The 16,838-nt window shown below is 41.6% G+C and overlaps 1 protein-coding gene across 2 annotated transcripts in view; it reads left to right on the forward strand.

Moving 5' to 3' along the window:
- Window positions 1-16,838, forward strand: part of LOC134357641 (multiple C2 and transmembrane domain-containing protein 1-like) — a 575,938-nt gene that overhangs the window by 300,131 nt on the left and 258,969 nt on the right. For both annotated transcript variants that reach the window (XM_063069271.1, XM_063069272.1), the window contains exon 12: window positions 6,654-6,756. In XM_063069271.1, the coding sequence (XP_062925341.1) occupies window positions 6,654-6,756 (103 nt within the window). The remainder of the gene's footprint in view (window positions 1-6,653; window positions 6,757-16,838) is intronic.

The following is a 16,838-nucleotide window of genomic DNA, read 5'->3' on the forward strand; positions in this document are numbered from 1 at the left end:
AATGTCTACTGGGACCATTGTAAAGTTAATATTGGGTTGACCATTTGGAATTCTGTTTGCTACGTATGCGTATCACCTAACTTGTTCCAGATAAGGAAGGGCAACCAAACTCACTCTTTTTGGCACAAAGTTATCATTCCTATAAACCTAACTGCATATTGCATTAATTAAAACTGGATTTTTAAAAAAAAATCTGGTGAAACTGAAAAAACAAAACACAGAGACAGAACAGTGAAGCACAGGAACAGGCTCTTTGGCCCACAGGGTTGAGCTGATTGGGGCAGCACTGTAGTGCAGTGGTTAGCACAACACCGGGTTCATTTTCAATCAATCTCAAGGAGTTTCTGCGTTCTCCCGTGACCATGTGGGTTTTCTCTGGGTGCTCTGATTTCCTCTTACAGTCCAAAAATGTACTGGTTAGTAGGTTAATTGGTCATTGTAAACTGTCCCATGATTAGGCTAGGGTTAAACTGGGGTTGTTGGGCTGTGGTGAAGCTAGAAGGGCCTGCTCTGTACTGAATCTCAATTAATACATAAATATTTTCACATATCTCTGTTGCTCTGTTGCTAAAAGATGAAATCAAATCGTTAGAAAGAGACAACATAGGGTTAGAAGGCATTGAATCATTGTGGATAGAACTAAAGAACTGCGAGGGCAAAAAGACACCGGTGGAAGTTAAATACAGATGCCCAAACAGTAGTAATGATGTGGTAAGCAAGTTTCAATGGGAGACAAAAAATGCATGCCAAAAGAGCAATGTTACAACAGTCATGGGAAATTTCAATATGCAGGTAGCTTGGGAATATCAGGTTGGTGCTGGATTACAAGGGGAAATTTTGAGGATGCCTGTGAGATGGCTTTTTAGAGCAGCTCATGGTTGAGCCCACTAGAGGATCAGCTATTTTGGATTGGGTGTTGTGTAATGAATGAGAATTGATTAGAGAGCTTAAGGTAAAGGAACCTTTAGGAGACAGGGAATTACAGAGGCATGAGAGAGGAACTGGCCAGAATTAATTGGAAAAGGGATGACAGCAGAGCTGCAATGGCTGGAGTTTCAGGAAACATTTCAGAAGGCATAGGATATATACATCCCAAAGAGGAAGCACTATTCTAAAGCCAAGATGATACAACCATGGCTAACAAGAGAAGTCAAAGCTAACATAAAAGCCTAAGAGAGTGCATATAATAGAGCAAACATTAGTGGGAAGTTAGAAGATTTGGAAGCTTTTAAATGCCAACAGAATGGAACTAAAAAGTCATTTAGGAGTAAAGATGAAATATGAAAGTAAGCTAGCCAATAATATTAAAGAAGATACCAAAAGTTTCTTCCGATGCATGAAATCTAAAAGAGAGGTGAGAGTGGATATTGGACAACTGGAAAACAGTGTTGGAGAGGCAGTAATGGGAGACAAGGAAATGGGTGAACAGAATAAGTATTTTGCATCAGTCTTCAACGGGGAAGACACTGGCAGTGTGGTGGAAGTTCCATGTGTCAGAGGTCATGAAGGTACCATTAATAGAGAGAAGGTCCTTGGGAAACTGAAAGGTCTGAAGGTCGATAAGTCACCTGGACCAGATGGTTTACTTCCCAGGGTTCTGAAAGAGGTGGCTGAAGAGATTGAGGAGATATTAGTAAAGATCCTTCAAGAATCACTAGATTCTGGAATGGTTCCGGAAGACTGGAAAAATGTAAATGTCACTCCACTCTTCAAGAAGGAGGAGAGGCAGAAGAAAGGAAATTATAAGCCATTTATTTTGAGGGTTGCTGGTGGTGTGACTTGAAGGACCAGAAGGGCCTATTCTGCTTTGTACATCAATAAATGCATAAATAAATGTCATCATTACATATGGACTTTTGAAACTGCTTTATCTGTTGTTGCATATTCAGTTAATCTATTGTCTAACAAGTGTAACATAGATTAGCCTAAGAAAAAATTAAAAATAAATTCACTTGAATTAACCAGTTTACTAGTCTGACCCATCAAATCATTTACAGAAAAGAGACCTAAATCTTTGAGTATATTCTATTGCAAAGGCACTGAGAAAGAAACATAATTGAAACAGAAAATACATTTATAGAAACCATAGAAAAACTACAGCACAGAAACAGGCCTTTTGGCCCTTCTTGCCTGTGCCAAACCATTTTCTGCCTAGTCCCACTGACCTGCACACGGACCATATCCCTCCATACACCTCCCATCCATGTATCTGTCCAATTTATTCTTAAATGTTTAAAAAAAGAACCCTCATTTACCACCTCGTCTGGCAGCTCATTCCACACTCCCACCACTCTCTGTGTGAAGAAGCCCCCGCTAATGTTCCCTTTAAAGTTTTCCCCCTTCACCCTTAACCCATGTCCTCTGATTTTTTTTCTCCCCTTGCCTCAGTGGAAAAAGCCTGCTTGCATTCACTCTATCTATACCCATCATAATTTTATATACCTCCATCAAATCTCCCCTCATTCTTCTACGCTCCAGGGAATAAAGTCCTAACCTATTCAACCTTTCTCTGTAACTGAGTTTTTCAAGTCCTAGCAACATCCTTGTAAACCTTCTCTGCACTCTTTCAACCTTATTAATATCCTTCCTGTAATTTGGTGACCAAAACTGAACACAATACTCCAGATTCGGCCTCACCAATGCCTTATACAATGTCATCATAACATTCCATTTATGTTTAATAAAATGTTGTTTTCCTATAGGTTTTATCTTAATTTAACATTCAGCACTCTTCACAATAGGAGGGAGGGCATTCTAACTCAGTTGTTTTTGTTCGTCCATCGTTGACGTTGATGAGGACCTCGACACCATAATAATGGTGTCGAGACTAGCGTGTGATCTGGATTTAAGTGAGGGAGAGTTGTGCAGCGTCAGCCTCACTCTCTCTTCCCAATTCCCATCTGGCTCCAGTGGCAAGACAGAGTCTAGTCGGCTGGAGATGGGACTAGGCGCAGTGGATGACCAGGACATCTTCTGTGTCTTGTCCTGCTCTACACGTTCCACGACGCTTGCAGAGACCGCCTTCTTGACCGTTGGACCTTCCATTGGTCTCGTCCGCTCAATCCGCCGGAGTCTGTCTTCACAACTACAGAATTCTAACTACAGAATAATTGAAAAGCAAGCTAGACCAAAAATTTGCCAGTTTATTTTGATGAAGATTACAAGTGAAAACTACATGCACAGTATAAATTGTAATTGTTGTGCATGTATTTGCATGCTTCAACATGCATGTATTTACATGTTTTATGTGATTATTTTGCATGTATTTGCATGCTTTATGTAATTATTTAGCATGTATTTGCATGCTTTAATTGTGATCCCCTTTTGTGTTTATCGTGACTCACCAGTCGGAAATATGCTCGCGGAAGGAACTTCAGAGACAATTGTCTGCTCAACCTGAACCCTAACTCTGAATACGTGAATGGTTTCAACATGGGTGTAGTCCAACATATCTCAGTTCTTGTTCTAAGTATCTCTTGTGTTTCCATCTTTTTTTCTGTCTCTCATTTTTCTCAATTATCTCTCATTTATTTTTTTCTGTTTGAGTGCTTTGTGCCTCCTTAGTTTATAAGCTTATTGTATTGTGGACAATGGTTTTTAAATACATAATTGTTTCCATAGCTGTTTGAGTTAACCCGTTTTTTCTGGTACCAATGAGCCAGCATGAATTAGGTGTGAAGTATTCTGTGGGCATATGAAAGGCCTGTTTGATCTATATGAACCAAGAAGTTGTAGCTATCACACTGTGTGAGGTTTCACTGAGATATTTATTTCCGATTTAGGGGTTGATGTATTAAATATGTTGTCAGTCTGTTGCATGAACAAGTTAAATGATGTGGAAATGCAGAAATATTCCCAATTTTTAGTAAATATGATGGACACTTCTATCCTGGCCTCTTCAGGGGTGTCACTGTCGCATGGCAGTTAAGGCTGATTTATACTTGCTTATGCCGTAGACTACACAAGTGGGCTACGCCGTTGTGAGCATTTATACTTGTGTGTTGGTGTGTCTGCGTCGCTCTGCAATTCACTACCAAAACGCTAGCTGGCAGTGGGGTTTCTATGCCACTGTGTTGAATTTCTTCGTGTTGAAACTCAACACGAAGAACCTCAAACTTCAAACAATAGCGACTGAAACTGAAGGAGGGTTAATTTTCTGTGCTTGTCCGGCCACTGAGAGACATGGACGAGGAAATGCATTTCAAATATTTTCGGATGTCGGCAGGTAGATTTGATGATTTGGTTCATCGTTTCCAACCATTTATTTCACATCAGTGTATGCACAGTATACTCAGAGAGTGGCAATCACCATTCGAGTTTTAGCTTCAGGTGGAAGTCAACAGGCTGTAGCAGCTAGCTACAAACTGGCATCAAGCACAGGGTCCTCCATAATTTCGGAGGTCTATAAAGCTTTACGGAAAGCATTGCAGCCAGAGTTCCTTCCCTTCAGTCGTCCAAGGGGAAGCTATTGCAGCGTAGGAGGAAATTCGATGCTACCAGGCGGACCAATCACATTTGTTGCGGTCTGTGTCACCGTGTCGCATAGTTACATTTTTGGGGAGGTGCATGTCAGGCTACGGCGTAGGGTACGCGGCTACGCTGTACCTACAGCATCGATTTGACGCACAAGTATAAATTGGCCTTAAGTGCAACACCAGTGAACACTGATTGTGCTTTGATCTCAGCATCATCTGTAAGGAGTTTGTCCATTCTCCGCAGGACCACATAAGTTTCCTCCAGGTGCTCTGGTTTCCTCCCACACATTAGGGTTGATGATGATGTAGGGATCGGGTTAGTGCATTGTGGGCATGTTGTATTGTCACTGGATGCGTGGCGACACGAGCAGACTGCACCCAAATGCAGTCCTTTCCTTAGACTGTGTTGCTTGTTGATGTAAATCAATGCATTTCACTGAATATTTTGATGTATATGTGACAAAATAAAGTTAATTTGATGTAAAAGGCACAGTTGCACTGAGCAAACTCAATTATCCCAGTGGGCGCCAAGGTAATGTAGCCATTAGTGTGACGCTATTCCAGATTGGGCTGTTCCAGAGTTTGGAGTTCAATTCCAGATCCATTCTGTAGGGAGTAAGTCTCTGTATACCCTCCCCATGGGGTTTTACTTGGTGCTGCAGATTAGGTTAGGGTCAGTCGGGGTTGTGGGGTTGCTGAGACGGTGTGGCTCGAAGGGCTAGAAAGGCTGACTCCGTGCAGTATCGTGAAATAAATAAATAACGGGAAATATACACTGATAGATAATAGACAATTCTGTTGAATGAAGAAGAAAAAATAAATATGTTAACATAATCTCAGATATCCAGGCTGTTGAAAAGAGCCCAAAATCAAATGTAATTTGTCTCATTGAATTAATTAAAGGATCACATCAATAGTCCAATAATCTGCAATGCTCATTATAAAGCTAATTTCCTTTCTGAAGTGCAATAATTCAAACTAAAGTGAGTATTTCAGTATCGGCCTAACACGGTCGCTATGTAATTATGGTGTAACATAATCTAATTGGTCTACAGCAGATTAGTATGTGTCGGTTTTGTGGAAGATTAAAATGTCTTAGTTTACACTTTAAAATAGAGGGGGTGGGGGAATGAGATGATGGTTTGCAGATTACTGTGGTGTGAATGATTTTGGAGTGTTGGCGCGTGGCCAAGTGGTTAAGGCGTCGGTCTAGTGATCTGAAGGTCACTAGTTCGAGCTTCAGCTGAGGCAACGTGTTGTGTCCCTGAGCAAGGCACTTAACCACACATTGCTCTGCGACGATACCGGTACCAAGCTGTATCGGCCCTAATGCCCTTCCCTTGGACAACATCGGTGTCGTGGAGAGGGGAGACTTGCAGCATGGGCAACTGCTGGTCTTCCATACAATCTTGTCCAGGCCTGTGCCCTGGAAACATTCCAAGGCGCAAATCCATGGTCTCACAAGACTAACAGATGCCTATAAAGAATGATTTTGGAACTATATTGGCAAAGTGAAATCTGCAGATATCTGTGGTGTGAATGATTTTAGAACTATTGGCAAAGTGAAATTGGCAGATTGCTGTGGTGTGATTAGTCTGGGAACTGAGTTTGCAAAGTGAATTCTACAGATTACGGTGGTGTGAATGGTTTCAGAACGACGTTGGCAAAGTGAAATGTGTAATTTCAACCATCCTACTTTCCTGGTGAATAAGGTTGTCTGACAGTTAAAGCAATATATGACAGGGAGGTCAAAGAAGGCCGGAGAGAGTAAAAAGAGACTAATTTGTAGAGCCTCTTGTCATGAAGTCAGGACAATACTCAGAGTTCACACCCAATGAAATAATTTATGAAGCCTGTTTGTAAGTATATAGAAATTGCAGCAAACGATACTGTATTATGGGTCATGTTCGTGTCTGTATAATGGGATATTAAGCAGCAGGGAGGAATTCATTTTAAACATATTATCTGAAAGGCAGTATGCAGTGCTACACTAGGTCAGCCAAAAGTGATCTGTGTGAATCCCTGTGAACTGATACTCTAGATTAAATATTTTACATCTCAATTAAACAAATAAAAATCTTATCCATTTTTCAATTTGCCGTTACTACAAGTAATTGTCACTTAGGTTGTATTTCCAAATGTATGCTAAATGTGATGTTTAAAATTCTGTTTCTCCAGGGAGCAGTGACCCATTTTGTGTGATTGAATTGAATAATGACAGACTGCAGACACATACTGTCCATAGGAGCCTCAGCCCTGTGTGGAACAAAGTCTTCACGTTGTGAGTATCAGTACACTGATATGATTTTCCACTTACTTTTCCTACAAATGTGATGTCCTGGTTTCAGGAGCTCTTGCCAGTTCAAACCATTACCAGCAGCAGGAGCAAAGAGTGCTGCGTCTAATGTAGTACACAGGTAACATCAAAAGGTGACTGTGACTTCAAATGTGCACTCTAAGCAATTAAGTTCAACAATCATACACAGCACAAGGCACATATAAGATAGCAGTAAACATACAGTTCCACAAAAAGTATAGCGCAGCCCGAATTAATTCCTGCGTCCATGAATGTTTCCGCAAAAAGCAAGCTCACAGCAGTCTGCAGTCAAACGGAGTTCAGCTTGTCTTCCACCAAGCGAACACTGGTGTTATTCTTTAACATGTTTATTTTATGAAATTAATACTAAACGTATAATGGTTTTGTAAACTAAATATGTTAAAGAATAAGTTTTTAAACTCTATGTTTGCCTTCCCCTTTTCTGCATAAACACAAGAGATTCTGCAGATGCTGGAAATCCAGAGAAACACACACAAAATGCTGGAGGAACTCAGCAGGTCAGGCAGCATCTCTGGAAAAGAATAGACAGATGACTTTTCAGACCAAAACCCTTCATCTGGACTGGAAAGGAAGGGGGAAGAAGCCAGAATAAAAAGGTGGGAGGGAGGGAAGGAGTACAAACTAGAAGGTGACAGGTGAAGTCAGGTGAGATGAAGGGCAGGTGGCTGGGAGAGGGGGGATGAAGTGAAAAGATGGGTGGTGATAAATAGAGAAGATAAGAGGCTGAAGAAGGAATCTGATGGGAGAGAGAAATGGACCGTGGAAGAAAAAGAAGTAGTAAGGGAACCAGAGGGTGGTGATCAGCAGGTGAGGAGAAAGGAAAGGGGTGAGAATGGAGCCAGAATGAGGAATTGAAAAAGAGATCATTTATCTGTCATTCCAGAATCAAAGGCACAGTATTGTTCTGCACCTAGTGCTATTCATAAAGAGGCAGTGAGATGTGGGATTTTTCCATCATTCTGCTTGTAAATGGAGGAAACCGTATGGAAACACCAATGCCCATGGACAGAAGAGCTGACAAAAAGCCTAGTTCATCACGGGCAAAGCCCTTCCCACCATTAAGCACATCTACAAGGAGTAGTGCCACAAGGAACCAACACCCAATATCAAAGTTTCCCACCATCCAGGCTATGCTCTGCTGCCATCAGACAGGAGGTACAGGAGCCTTGGCTCCCAAACCATAATGTTCAGGAACAGTTATTACCCTTCAACTATCAGTTTCTTGAACCAGCATGGATAACTTCACTCACCTCAACCCTGATCTGATTCCATGACCTATGGACTCACTTTCAAGGTCTCTACAACTCCTGTTCTCAGTACTTATTTTCTTATTTTTATGTGCATAGTTTGCCTTCTTTTGCACATTGGCTGTTTGTCAGTCTTTCTTGTGTGTAGATTTTTACTGATTCTATTGTACTTCTCTACTCTATTGCAAATGCCTGCAAGTAAAAGGATCTCAGGGTAGTATTTAGTGATATATACGAACTTAAGTAATAAGATTATCAGTTGCCGTAGTAGAATGTGTATTTGCATTGCAGTGGTGTGGTGCAGGGAAATTAGAATTGGAATCAGTTTGAATATCATTGGCATATATGATGAAACTTGTTTTTATAAATTACAATAAAAAGTATAAACCGTACTTGGAACCACAATGTAGCTATGGAGATTAGACCTTTGCACAGTGGGGTAGTCATTTTATGTATCGCACGGTACAGCTGTCACCAAAAAAAAAACAAATTCCATGACATATGTGAGTGATGATAAACCTGATTCTGATCTGGGTATCTATCGTGGATCGAGAATGGGAAAGGGGCAGGGTGAGGGGAATCATCGTTGGGAGGAGAGGAATGGAGAGGGGAGGGAGTGGGAAGTTTCAGAGAGACATCCTGTAATGATCAATAAACCAATTGTTTGGAATCATATAACCTTGCCTGGTGTCTCAGGACTGGGTGTGGCTGGATCCGTGCCTCACCCCCTGTCTTGCACTCCTTCTCACATCACTTCCGCTGCACACCATCCTCACCATTCCCACCATCCTGATAGATTTACAACCTCCCTCTCTGCTCCATGTTGATAAATACAGTACCGTGCACAAGGCTTAGGCACCCTGGCTATATATATGTCACTAAGACTTTGCACAATAATGTATTAAATTACATTAAATAAATAGTGCAAAAAGAGAGAAAAAAATATTGAGCTAGTGCTCATGGGTTCAATACCCATTTAGAAATCTGATGGCAGAGGAGAAAAAGCCATTCCTAAAACGTTGAATGTATGCCTTCAGGTTCCTGTGCCATCTCCTTGATGGTGGCAATGAGAAGCGGGCATGTGCTGGCTGGTGAGGGTCTTTAACTGCGGATGCCGCCGTTGTGAGGCATCACCTTTTGAAGGTGTCCTGCGTGCTGGGGAGGTCAGGACATGATGCAGCCGGCTGAGTTCACAACTTCCTGCAAAAATGTCAATAGATCCTGCCACCTTGCAACAGAAAGTATTTTCAAAGTTTCAAGATAAAATTTCCATTTCAGCTGTAATTCTGCAGGTGCTTCTGTTAAATAAATTTCTAATAAGTAATTCTTGGTATTGTCTATTACGCACATAGTTGAAGTTAATAAAGACATGTGTAGGGAAGAAAGACCGAAAGGCGTTTACATTTTTTTACACGATGGTCAGAGAATGTTATGTCAGGGTGCTGATTGTGTCTTTACGTACAAGCTAACATCATTTATCAAAGCTCAGATAAGTGCAATGTCTGCTGCTTAAACCATAGAAAAAAAGTCCATAGTTGCTTCATCCCATTCAGAAAGGTCAGGTCACTCATCTCTTAAATTATACGGAAGAATGGAAGTGTTTGCCATGTTCAGTCTGGCTGGAAATGATGGCACCCTGTCAAAGCAAGATGTTCCATTCATTTAATAGAATGTAATCTGATTTATTGAGTCATTATTGGTTTATGTTGTAACAACCTACAGAAAACTGTGCATGCAATGAATTTATACGATGAGTTCTGCATATTCTTCAGTACATGCGGGTATCCATATATCTGTCCATCAAATGATTAGCCAAAAGGGGTTGGGCCAAGTTGCACCTTCACTGTGGAGAGGATTGTTGAAATGATTATTTGGTGAATCTAATAATGAGCAGATAATTTGCTCTGATATTCAAACTGAAAGTTAACCCCGTCTGGCTTTGGATCTCAAATTTTTTTTCAGGAAAGTTTGAGCAAAAAGGATGTTGTATAAGGGTTTCTTAACATTGAGATGTTTGCAGTTATTAACACAGGTTCTGCAGGTGCTTGAAATCTTGAGTAACACACACAAAGTGCTGCAAGAAATCCAAGTTCTCCAAGAATCTGGATGAAGTGTCTCAGCCCAGAATGTCGACTGTTTGTTCTCTCCATAGATGCTGCTTGTCCTGCAACATGTGTGTGTTGCTCTACATTTCCAGCATCTGCAGAACCTCTTGTTTGTAATAAGTCGAAGCCAGTTAGGCTTTTGAAAGTTAAAGAATAGTTTTGCTCCAAAGATTTGAAAGAAGCACTTTTTACACTGTTAACCTGAAATGTGCAAGGAAGATCGGTGTGTCACTCACACACTGCTGTGGAAAATGTGTGCATCGAAGGTTCCTTCCTCCCCCCCTTCCCTCTCCCCCCCTTCCCTCTCCCCCCTTCCCTCTCCCCCTCTCTACCCCTTCTCCTTCCCTTCTCTCTCTCTCCCCCTCCCTCCCTCACTTCCCCACCCCTCTCCCCCTCTCCCTCCATGAGTAATGTTGTTCCATTATTCAAGAAGGCAACCAGGGATAATCCTGGAAACTGGACTGGTGAGTTTCACGTTAGTGGTAGGGAAGTTGCTGGTGAGAATTCTTAGGGATAGGAATTATGAGCATTTGGAAAACCATACACTCATTTAAAGACGACTAAAATTTGAAGAGTACATTTAAAAGGTTGATTTCTTGAACTGCCGGTAATGTTCCCCCCTCACCATTCCCCATCCCCTTTTCCCTCTCTCAGCTTATCTCCTTACCTGCCCATTACCCTCCTCCGGTGCTCTTCCCCCTTTTCTTTCTTCCCCGGCCTTCTGTCCTCTCCAATTAGATTCCCCCTTCTCCAGCCCTGGATCTCTTTCACTAATCAACTCCCCAGCTCTTTACTTCCCCCCTCCCGGTTTCACCTGTCACCTTGTGTTTCTCCCACCCCCTCCCCCAGCTTTTAAATCTACTCCTCATCTTTTTCTCTCCAGTCCTGCTGAAGGGTCTCGGTCCAAAACACTGTACTCTTCTCCACAGATGCTGCCTGGCCTGCTGCGTTCCTGTGTGTGCGGCTTGGACTTGCAGCTTCTGCAGATTTTCTCAGTTTAAAAGTCAGGAAGTTATGTTGCAGCTTTATAAAACTTTATAAGGCTGCATTTGGAGCATTATGTACAGTTCAGTTACAGGGCACCCTGTTATGGGAAGAATGTTGATTCTTTGGAGAAAGCACAGAAGAGGTTTACCAGGATTAGAGATCATGTGCTATAATGAGAGGCTGGACAAACCTCTGGAGGAGCAGAGTCTGAGGGGAGATCTGATCGAGGTTATAAGATTATGAGAGGCATAGACAGAGTAGGCAAACAGTATCTTTTTCTCAGGGTTGAAAAGTCTGATAGCAGAGGACGTGCATTTCAGGTGAGGATGGGTAATTTCAAAGGAGATGTGAGAGGTAAATATTTTACACAGAGAGAGTGTTGGGGGCCTGGAATGCCCTGCCTGGGGTGATGGTAGAGGCAGATACATTTGGGACTTTTAATAGATGTTTAGATAGGCACATGAATGTGAGGAAACTGGAAGGATATGGACATTGTGTAGACAAAGGGGATTAGTTTAGTTGGCCATTTGATGACAAGTTTATTTGGTTCGGCACAGCATGGTACTGTACTGCACGGTGTTCTATTCGACTCATTTTAATGACGTAACTTTCCTTTACTGCTTTATACTTGGTTGAGAATTGAAAATTGAGAAGTTCAGTCAAATTTGGGGAGGGTTGAGTTTTAGTAGCACAAATATACAGTAAGCCTCAGTTGTATTTTAGTTCTCTGAAACCTAAAAGGCCCTCAACATAGAGAAGCAGAAAGTCCATTGCTTTATGAATTTTTCTTACATTTTTGCACAATCCAGTGATAAGCTTAAGCCATTAAGCAAATTTTAACCCACACCATCTAGGCCATACTCTCTTCTCGCTGCTGCCATTAGGAAGGTACAATAAGTCAGACCTACACATCCAGGTTCAGGAACAGTTATTACTCTCAACCATCAGGCTCTTGAACCAGAGTGGATAATTTCAGTCAACTTCATTCACACCAACACTGAATTAGACCCACTTCTAAGGACACTTCATCTCATGTTCTCAATATTTCATTGTCATCGTTGTCGTCGTGGCTATCCCTCGAGGTTGAGGATGATGGTCTTTGTTCTGAAGAAGTGACCCACAGAGCGAAGACGTCTGTGCGTGTATTTGTTTAACATGTACTTGACGTTGCACTCCAAGAAGCACACGATACTTCACAAATCAACCAACTGATTCCAGTGGCATGGAAACCACGACGATTGGAGCTGATGGATTTGCTGCAGCCTTCATCCACCTTCACAGCCGTTGAGTTTGAAGTAACTTCGTCCGCCTGTTCCACCGTTGAGGTCTTGGCTGGATTGTTCTTTGTCAGGGACCTCACCCTCGACCTTACCGCCATGGGTGACCCTACCAGGAGCATAGCTCCAGACGGCATCGCTCTCGGGATCACAGGACCACACAAGCTTCTCCACCGTGACAAGGTGACATTCTACGGAGAAGATTTATTTATTTATTGAATATTTATTGTTCATTTATTTATCATTATTATTATTTCTTTTTTCTCTTTCTTTTTGTATTTACAGATTTGTTGTCTTTTGCACATTAGTTGTTTGTCTGTCCTTTCACTGATTCTATTGTGTTTCTTGTATTATCTGTGATTGCCCGCAAGTGAATGAAGCTCAGGGTTGTATATGGAAACATCTATGTACTTTGATAATAAATTTACTTTGAACTTTGAATGCCATCATTGAGCTTTAAATGGGGCCTTTCAGGCCACAGGGTTCCTTTAATATCACTCTTCATGTTGCTGCGAGTCAAATGTAATTGGGTGGGTTCTATTCATTAGTGGCCATTAGGACTAATCTTCTCTTTATTAATCAAAGTCTCATTTTGGCAAAGTCTCAAAGAGCCAATCTTTTCTAGTGGCTTATAGCAAGTTGCTAACAATTCAATTTCACACGGACTTTTTCTTCTGGTGTTGTTTGACTTGCTAACACTTTTCAGTGCTACATCAAACAGAAGGATGTTTACAGGAAAGTGCCTAAACTTTCTAATAACCAAGCTACCTATTAACTGCTAAAGCACAAAGTTATTTGACTACAGTGAATATAGATCATAAAACAAAATGTTAAGTTTAGAATATATTACAATAGCCTACAATATGTAGTCTATGGTTGAATAGTTTGTCCATGGGCTCACACAGAAGGAATACTCACTTGCCCAAGGTACTAAGCAGCAGAAAATACCAATCATATCTCAGAGCTAGAATTTTCAGAAAATGAAAGAAAATTTAAAAAAAGCTAAAAATTGGAATTCGAAGAGCAGTAACAGCAAGACAAGTTAGGGTAATACACACAAAATACTGGAGGAGCTCAGTTGGGATGTCCTGATGAAGGGTCTCAGCCTGAAATGTCAACTGTTTACTCTTTTCCATAGATGCTGCCCGGCCTGCTGAGTTCCTCCAGCAGTTTGTGTGCAGTACTTTGATTTCCAGCATCTGCAGATTTTCTCTTGTTTGTGAACCAGAAAAGTCAAGGTGGTTTGAAATTGGAGTCCATGAAAGATGTTTTAAAACATGTTTAGTTCCATGAAATATTTCTAAATGGGTGTGATATAACAGTTCACTAGAACTTTAAATCATCTCTCAGAATCAATTTTCTTGTAGGATTCAGTATGGATTTGAAATATATTCTAACTTTGTCTCCTTCTGCATAACATGAAGAACTTGTACTTGCTATGTCAACTGTACTTACCAAATTAGTTCAGACAATATTCACCTATGTTAGCCAGTGCACCTGATGGCACCACGGTAGTGTTGCAGTTAGCATGATGCTATTACAGCTCAGTGCGTTGGAGTTCAGAATTCAATCCTGCTGCCCCTGTAAGGGTTCTCTGGGCACTCTGATTTCCTCCCACAGTCTGAAGGAATATTAGTTATAGGTTAATTGGTCATTGTAAATTGCCCCATGATTAGGCTGGGGTTAAGTTGGAGGGTTGCTGGGTGTCATGGTTCAAAGGGCCGGAAGAGCCAGTTCTGTGGTATGCCTATAAATAAACCTGCCAGTTCATGTTAAGCCAGTCTAAGAATATACAATGGCTCTGAGCCGAATTCTGAAGATTTCCCATTCTGGTAGCCAGACCAACTAGTTTGTCTGTGTCAAATCTGCTTTTGGTGTCTCGTTTACTGAGTGTGACAGATGTGCTTGCTGTCTCAGCCATGCCAGCTGCAGTAAGTCAGCAAATTGGGTTTAATGTGACAGCTTTGAGTACCTGCGGCACTACAACAGCTGTTGTTTCGTACACTGACACCACTCATCTAAATCCCTTTTTGTTGTCCTGTTCATTATTCTAAGGTGCTAAATTATTTCAATTTCCAAGCACCCTACGCTATGTTTAGAGGAAGAGATAATATAACTTCAATGTTCTGAAATTGAAATATAATATTCTGGCATCTTTCCCCTTCCATAAGGCCAGAAGACCATAAGATAAAGAAGAACTGGGCCATTTGACCAATCGAGTCTGCCCTGCCATTTCATCATGGCTGATCCATTTTCCCTCTTAGCCCTAATCCCAGTATTCCTTCATGCCTTGTCTAATTGGGAATCAATCAACCTCTGCCTTAAATATACCCAACGACTTGGCCTCCACTGCCATCTGTGGCGATGAATTCCACAGATTCACCACTCTCTGGCTAAAGAAATTTCTCCTCATGCCATTCTAAAAGGACACCCCTCTATTTTGAGACTGTGCCCTGTGGTCTTAGACTCTCCCACCATAGAAAACATTCTCTCCACATCCACTCTATCAAGGCCTTTCAGTATTTGATAGGTTTCAATTAGGTCACCCCTCATTCTTCTGAATTCCAGTGAATACAGGCCAGAGCTGTCAAATATTCTTCAAATGACAAGCCGTTCAATCCTGGAGTCATTTCTGCGAACCTCCTTTGAACTCTCTCCAGTTTCAGAACGTCCTTTATAAGGTAAGGAGCCCAAAACTGCTCACAATACTCCAAGTGAGGCCTCACCAGTACTTTATAAAGTCTCAACATTACATCCTTGGTTTTATATTCTAGACCTCCTTAAATGAATGCTAACATTGCATTTGCCTTCCTCACCACAGACTCAAAATGCAAATTAACCTTTAGGGAATCCTGCACAAGGACTCCCAAGTCCTTTTGCACCTCAGTTTTTTAAAAATATTTTCTCTCCATTTAGAAAATAGTCAACCCTTTCATTTATTCTACCAAAGTACATACCTATACACTTCCAAATCTCCCAATCTGTGCAAGCCTTATGTAGCCTCTCTACTTCCTCAAAGCTACCTACCCCTTCACCTATCTTCATATCGTGCCAACTTTGCAACAAAGCCATCAATTCCTTCACCCAAATCATTGACATATAATATAAAAAAAAAGTCCCAACACAGAGCCCATGGAACATGACTAGTCACTGGCTGGCAGCCAGAAAAGGTGCCCTTTATTCCCGCTCATTGCTTCATGCCAGTCAGCCACTGCTTTATCCTAATAGAATCTTTCTTGTAATAGTGTGGGCTCGTAGCTTGTTGAACAACCTCATATGTGGTAGCTTCTCAAAGGCCTTCTGAAAATCCAAGTACACAACATCAACTGTTTCTCCTTTGCCTATCCTGGTTGTTATTTCTTCAAAGAATTCCAACAGATTTATCAGGCAAGATTTTGCCTATTTTATCATGTGCTTCCAATACCCTGAGACCTGAACCGTAATAATCAAATTGAATTGACTTAATGTCTTACATCCTTCACATACATGAGTAAAAATCTTCACCGTCTACCTCTGTCTAAATGTGCAATTTATAGTTATTTGTAATAAATAAGTATGTGCAACAGGACAGTCAACGTAGCATAGAAATACAATTGTATCAGCGTGAGTTAATCAGTGTGATGGCCTGGTGGAAGAAGCTGTCCTGGACCCTGTTGGTCCTGTCTCTTATGCTGCGGTACCATTTCCCGGATGGTAGCAGCTGGATCAATTTGTGGTTGGGGTGACTTGGGTCCCCAATGATCCTTTGGGCCCTTTGTACACACCTATCTCTGTAAATGTCCAGAATAGTGGGAAGGTCACATCTACAGATGTGCTGGGCTGTCTACACCACTCTCTGCAGAGTCCTGCGATTGAGAGAAGTACAGTTCCCATACTAGGCAGTGATGCAGCCAGTCAAGATGTTCTCAACTGTGCCCCTATAGAAAATCCTTAGGATCTGTGGGACTCATGCCAAACTTCTTCAACCATTTAAGGTGAAAGAAGCACAGTTGTGCTTTTTTCACCACACAGCCAGTATGTACAGATCATGTGAGATCCTCAGTGATGTGTACACCAAGAAACTTAAATCTGTTCACCCTTGCAGCCCCAGATCCATTGACGTCAATAGGGGTGAGCCTGTCTCCATTCCTCCTGTAGTCCACAACCAGCTCCTTTGGTTCTGCAACATTGAGGGAGAGATTGTTTTCTTGACACCACTGTGTCAGGGTGATGACTTCTCAGTAGGCTACCTCATTATTACTTGAGATAAGGCCAATTAATGTAGTATCTTCTGCAGATTTAATTGGCAGATTGGAGCTGTGGGTGGCGACACAATCATGGGTATACAGAGAGTAAAGGAGGGTGCTTAGGACACAGCCTCAAGGGGCTCCTGAGGGTCAGGGGGAAGAGGTGAGGGAGCCCACTCTTAC

Source organism: Mobula hypostoma, chromosome 16 (assembly GCF_963921235.1).
Source record: "Mobula hypostoma chromosome 16, sMobHyp1.1, whole genome shotgun sequence".
Classification (NCBI taxonomy): Eukaryota; Metazoa; Chordata; class Chondrichthyes; order Myliobatiformes; family Myliobatidae; genus Mobula; species Mobula hypostoma.